This window comes from Perissodus microlepis, chromosome 12 (assembly GCF_051167445.1).
Source record: "Perissodus microlepis isolate ML-2025 ecotype Zambia chromosome 12, ASM5116744v1, whole genome shotgun sequence".
NCBI classification, from domain to species: domain Eukaryota; kingdom Metazoa; phylum Chordata; class Actinopteri; order Cichliformes; family Cichlidae; genus Perissodus; species Perissodus microlepis.
In genome coordinates this window covers 13,734,769-13,741,341 of record NC_140472.1, presented here as the reverse complement: position 1 = coordinate 13,741,341, position 6,573 = coordinate 13,734,769, and the positions used below count along the sequence as shown (strand labels likewise).

General features: G+C 39.8%; 1 protein-coding gene across 5 annotated transcripts in view; it reads right to left on the bottom strand.

The window, feature by feature from the left end:
* Positions 1-879: 879 nt before the first annotated feature.
* pdlim2 (PDZ and LIM domain 2 (mystique)) overlaps positions 880-6,573 on the bottom strand; it is a 32,473-nt gene continuing 26,779 nt past the window's right edge. For 4 of the 5 annotated variants that reach the window (XM_084946444.1, XM_084946443.1, XM_084946446.1 and 1 more), the window contains 3 exons: positions 3,860-4,008; positions 3,095-3,206; positions 880-2,045 (listed from right to left, as the gene is read on the bottom strand). In XM_084946444.1, the coding sequence (XP_084802570.1) occupies positions 1,853-2,045; positions 3,095-3,206; positions 3,860-4,008 (454 nt within the window). In that variant the 3' untranslated portion in view covers positions 880-1,852. The remainder of the gene's footprint in view (positions 2,046-3,094; positions 3,207-3,859; positions 4,009-6,573) is intronic. The other variant, XM_084946448.1, reaches the window with a different exon arrangement.

Genomic DNA, 6,573 nt, shown 5'->3' with positions numbered 1-6,573 from the left:
TATTTTGTTTCTAATCCTGCGCAAAGATTTTATAACGGAGTTTAAAATCTTAATCCATGTGTAATTTGAGTTTTATCGCTTTCATAAGTTCATAAAGAGCACATCTGAAACTGCAGTAATACTGCCGTCTTTTGGTCAGGAACGTGAATTACATAGTTGTTACACACCCTCAAAGGCAACGCACGTCATAACTCTCCCTCCTCATGTGCTGCATAATTATATCAGACGTCTCTTGTCATAGACGTGGGTCTCCCAACAACTTTGTAATGCTCATTCAATTACAAGACCTGGATGGCAGATATGCTTGTGGGAAAATAAACAAAAGCATCCAAACTACCGTTCTAGTTTCCTTTTTGCCTGGTCTGCTATTCACAAAGCATGTTGGCAGATTTTTTAATCTGGATGTCCCTTCTGACACAAACCACCCCAAGGGATTTGTGTCTCCTCCTGGGATGAACTGCAGAGCTTTTACTGGCACTGCACTATGGAGCCACTAGTAAAACAATTAAATATAATGACAAACGTAATCCCTAGATTGTGTGCGATATAATATGTGGAATAATAAATATGCAAAAATGCATTTAAATAAACTATCTACCTATCTGTACAACTTCTACTACAAAGAGATGTGTGCAGTTTGTATGTCACAGACCTTGTTCTACATTCAAAAATGTGCGGTAAAGAACCAGCTTACAGCAGCAGTTAAACTCTTTTCTGTGCTACTTTTGGCAAAACTCTTTCTGGTGTTAATATGGGAAGAATAAATGTTTCAAGTTGGCAGACATAGTTACATTAAAGAAACAATAACACATCAGGAAAACACACACATACACATTTTGGTACACACAACTGCAAAACAGTTATTATCGCTGAGGAAGCTTCAGGTTGTGCGAATTTATTAAGTGCCACATGAAATGTGAACATTATAGTGCATCTCTGAGTACTGCTGTAAGTGTAGCATCATCGATTCTTTTCACACTATATGTCCTGTGCATACATTATGCATTTTAAGTGATCTACATTATAGAATACATTTCAATCACAAACATCAAAAATATTTGCATATTAAATGAAACTCTAGTCCCTCAAAAGGTAACAAAAACAGCCACAAAAAATCCCCTCATTATTTATAAATTCAGATTACAAAAGAAATACAGAAAAACTCAGGGGCTTTTGGCCTGATACTAAATTTGCAACTCCTGTGTTTGTAACAGTGTGAACACCCTTTCCCTTCTTCCTTTCTGCCTCTCACTCTCACATGTGCACACACACCCACACACACACCCACAGATGAAGGGAAGGCCTGAAGAAGCCGCCACACCCCTGCATGAGAAAGTATGCACACATACACACCCACACAGCACTATCTGTGTATATTAAATTTTTTTAAAAAGGCATGCAGTGTAGGTTTGCTTTTGATCCCACTGTGTCAGCAGAAAATTTAAATGAAGATCCTGATCCTCAGAGTCAGCCCTGTTGAGTTTGTCCAAAGCAGTGGTGATTTGTAAATCTGGCCTTAGCATAATGTGATGTGGCTTGAGTCCATGGCAGCTGTGAATCATTAGGCCTAAGAATAACCTAAAGACGGCACGGAGGCTGGTTAATAAAAAAAAAAAAAAAGAAAGACAAAGCCCCATTTCTCATACATTTACAAAGAAGGCAACAAAGTGTATCATATTACTGCAAAGTATGGTTAAATGTGATCAGAAAAGAGCATCCTCGACCATATTGTTGATTCATCTCCACCTCCGTGTATCTTCCCAAGATCTAAAACTCAGTCAGATGAGGTGGATATTTAAGCCAAACAGGCGGCCCTCTGTGTCCACAGTGAGGCAGGGGTGGAGTGTCAGACTCAGTGGTGAGGGGACACGGTGGCTTGGGGGGAGCTGCCCGGGCCCTGGTACCTTTCTTTGGCGTGCTTCTCACAGTACATCACATCTCCAATCCAAAAGTGACCTCGCATACTCAGGTTAAGACCGCAATCTGTGCACGTGTAGCACTCGGGGTGGCGGAATCGATCGTCGTTGATGCGCACGGCCTGTGAGCTGCGGAGAGATGAGCGCAATCAGGCACCAAGAAAACAGACTAGATGATCGAACGGTGAAATGATGAGTTTCAACAATCAGCACAAATAATCACCATGCTAAAACAAAAAGTTTCTTAAATTACGATTTTCAGTGCAACAGTTAATGGACCCGCTTAAACTGTCTACAATTGATGTTTCAGACTCTGAAATTGAAATTTTGTCTATTATTTTTCCCCCACAAATCTTTATACAGCAAACCACAATGGCAGTGTTGTGCACCAGGTAAACCAGAAGCATTCATTCACATATTTCAGTTTCACCAGTTTATTCTGGTCATGTTAAGAGGCTCATGGCCTTCAGAGTATGAATCAAATTGGAGGTCAGATAATTTAAAATCAGTGTTTTGATTTCATGGCAACTCATATCCTGATCTCATATACATCTTTATGATAATCTGATAATGATTAAGTCGTATAATTCTATAAACACGTGGAGCCTCAAATAAATAAAAAAATACAAATAAATAAGAATTCCCTCCAGAAAAGTTTTCCAGTTCCAGATAAATATTACCACAACATGATGCTGCCATCTGCATGTTTGACTGTACTGCATTCCTACACACACACACACACACACACGCACACACGCACACACACACACTTTTTGGATTTGCGGCCAAATACTTAAATCTTTGTTCATTAAGACCCGAGTATTTTGCTTTTGAACTATAAGCACAGTGTCTTCTGTCTTTTGTTAAGGAACCCGTTCTCTTCGGTCACTCTACCATAAAGGGCTGAGTGGTGCGCATAAGAGGGGAGCGGAAGTCTGACTCTCGTCACCAAGGCAAACACCCTTTGTCCATAATAGCTCAATCTGGTTGGGCTGGCAGGTCTAGAAGTCTCATGTACCACAGCTCAAGTGTGAAGGTTTTGTAACTGTGTAGCATCATTTGCAGATTTATAAGTAAAACAAACCAGCATCAAATCTTCTGAGTCTGAGACACAAATACATTCTTATATGTACATGTTATCCAATTAAGCATGTAACTGCAGGCGACCACAGACTTACACAATTTTGGTACCACACCTCTCGCAGGTGTGGTATTTGCTGGTTCCTCCCACTGATGTGGTTGCTTTGGGGGTATTTGGTGAAAGATTTCCTGGAAACCTCAGAGCTGCCTCTGGAGAAAAACACACACAAACAGAGTTGCTCATGATGAAGTTTTGACACGCTGCGTCTCACTGCTCAACACATCAGCACTCTGTTTGTCTTCACTGTCCTCTGTCAGTGCAGCTTGTTTATGTTTCCGGTAACTGTCATCACAAGGTCGTCGCCTATGGGACACGCTATATGAAATTTCCAAATACTGGCCATTATCACGTCATGAAAGAATGTTATCACTATCTGGATTTATTTTCACTGCCAAAGATCAAAGCCAAAGGGGAATCGGACAGATGTATTCCATGATAACATTTTTATGACCCACACACTGCAGAGTTGCGCTCCTCATGACAAACATATGGAAGTGCATATGGTTCTGAATGATGCACATTTGTCAAGGATGGTTTCAAGATGGAGATGTGGGCAGCAAACAGAAACAGGAGAGGAAGTGAATTATAAAGTACTTGATATAGCTGACAGATGCAGAAAATAAGTCTCACAGCAGCCAGTCCACATGGATAAAATCTCTGCAGTCACAAAGCCCTTTTGTGCTCAACTAATACCTACTGCCACTTTCTTGTGTGTTCTAACATACACACACACTTTTATATTTATGAAACAATGTGCACTTTTGTCTATAAAGGATGCTCTTTGGATGAATGAGCGTCTCACCTTTTTCGTCAGCCTCCAGGACCTCTTGCAGCATTTTAAAGGTGTTGGACTGACGAGGTGGATTGCGGGACTCCCTGTTCTCCTGGATCATCTTGTACACCTCTGAGTCTGTGTCGAACCTCTGCATGGCAAAGTCAGAACTGGGACTGCTGTAAAACAAACCAATAATAATCAGTATAGGATCTATTAATTTATATATGATTAAAAATATATAAATGTGTATGATACGGTGATATTAAAGCATTAAAGTTTGTATTATGACTGAATAGATGGACATAAAACCAAGTCACCAATAATAACTTAAAGCAGGCCTCTCCGGCTCTCTTTTGTACATTTGATTTTTGCTGCACTTTGGCGTGTTGCAATTTGCAGAAGTTTGTGTTGAGTGTTTTGGCTGCAGTTTTGCAGGCAGAAGGCAGACTTTATTGGATATCAGTTGGTTCCTCTATGTAGATGTAAAAGTATGTTTTTATAGTAACTGAAACTGAGTGCTGCTCATTATGAATGTTTGCTGTATTACACTCTGACGGAGTGCAGGCAGAGCAGGACGCATGAGCCTGTGAGTATAAGCTCAGGGAAAATCAAAGCTTTGAGTTAAGGGTAACTCTCTCCACACACATATTTGCAACTCATCACATGCATTTGCAGATTCACCAGAAGTGTGTTTGTAAAGAGCCAACTAAGAGGCCCATCTAAGTTTGAACTTCTTTAGCTGTTACTCAGAACAGCGCTTTTATCTAATCTAAAATGGTAAAACAACTTATCTGATTTATGAGATTTCTGCCATATTTGTTCCTAAATCTATATTGGCAGGTACTTCCAACGACTGCTTCAACAGCTCCAACATTGTACAATAGCAGAGACAACACCCAGACCAAACCAGAGAAGTCTCCCCTCTCATCAAAATTTAAAATATGATATTACAGTGGGAACTGTTGAATTTATTGATCAGGGGATTACTGTTATTTCAGGAAGGTTCTTGGGAAATTACTAGTTGATGCCAAGAAAAGCCATACAAGTATGATCTGGTATGATTTCTATATAAAATGGCATGTTTATTTCTACATTAATAGCAACTCTGTACAAGAATTCAAACAATATCAAACTAATGCTCAACCTGCTCCACCAGTAACACCATACTTTGCTGTCTTGCTGTTAACTCAGCAAACAGCTACAAGGAAGAAACAAGGAGGGCAAAAGGCTAACTGAGAGAGCCACATCTCAAATCTAAAATCCTTAAAGAAAAAATAAAATAAAATAAAGAGCTTAACGAAAAGCGGCTTTGTTTTTTTTTTTTTAGAAAACTTCTGATTAGTTAAAACCAGTTAACAAAGTAGTAATAAGAGAGGCTTGTGCATTACATAATCTATAGCACAAAATAACAGCACCAAGTACAAAGTTGATTCAAAAGCCTCTCCAACAGCCAAGAAACATGAGATCCCGCAGTTGCGTGTCTCTTTTTGTGAAGGTGTGACCTTTGGCCATTTCAAAATGAAATGTCATCACATCATTTTATCCCATTAGAAACTTGTGAAATTAGCCCACGAATTCTTGAGTTGTGGTGAAAAACATGTTTCGACAAGCTGCACTGGCCCTGAGGTCAACTTCAAATCTGTGCCAAATTTTTATAAAATCCCTCGAGGTGACCCTGACACATCATGTTCATGAGAACGGGCTGCACGTACATGCAGACTGACAACTCAAACACATGATGCCTCCAGCCACTGTTGTCGCTGGTACACAGGCATAGAAAATTACTTCAAACTCTGCATTTTTGCAATTTCAGCTTCAGGTTAAGGGCAGGAGGGGAGAAGAAGCTTCCATCAAAGGGGATTAGACACTGTGAGCTGAATGATTATTACTTAACAGATAAAAGCTCCGTCTTCCAAGCAACCCGTGCTGAGGAAACCCATGTGCTAAAATGTAGATTGGCAGAACCATTGGTAAGACACAAAATTTTGTTCCTGTATGTGTGTTTGTCTGGAGGGAGTGTTTTCAGTCATGTGGAACCAGTCGGCCAGGTACACACTGTTCAGACTAGGTGTGATTTGATTACTTCAAATAGGAGCCGTTTTGTCAGCTAGAATAACCCAACCTGACTGACTGTCCCACCTGTTGTCACCTACTGCCAAGATATTTATGCTTTAACTGACACCTGTGGTGTGAAGACAAAGCCCTCAACTTCATTCAACACTGTTGTGATTTAACATACAGATGTGAACCTATAAAGCTTTTTTATTTTGTACAACAACATTACAGTTGGCGTGTTGCTGGGTTTTGGCAGATTTGTAACATTTTTTCTCCTTTTAACTTCATGTAGCGTGGCTCTATACATTCAATTATTATGAGTTTAAAGCTGATTCAAGATGAGAAATCTGTGACTGTGTTGCTTTTAAAAAACAAATCAGTTTGCGTGACTGGTAATTCAAATTATGTGACTAGACAACTTTGTTAAACTGGAATTGGGCTGAGGCAAAGAGACAGACATGGCCATTGAAAAAGGAAACAGTCCTGGTTTCTTGGGTTTTAGGTTCACTGTCCAGCTGCAAAGATGAGTAATGGTTTTAAATGAACATGTTCAGAGAATTTTCATAAGATATATTTCTGTGTATGCAAAGCCCATTTCCCACTTAGCGAACATGGCTGCAACAAACAAGGGCAAACAGACATAGCAAAAAGTATGTGAATGAAACAAATGCTCAGACCCTTTCTTC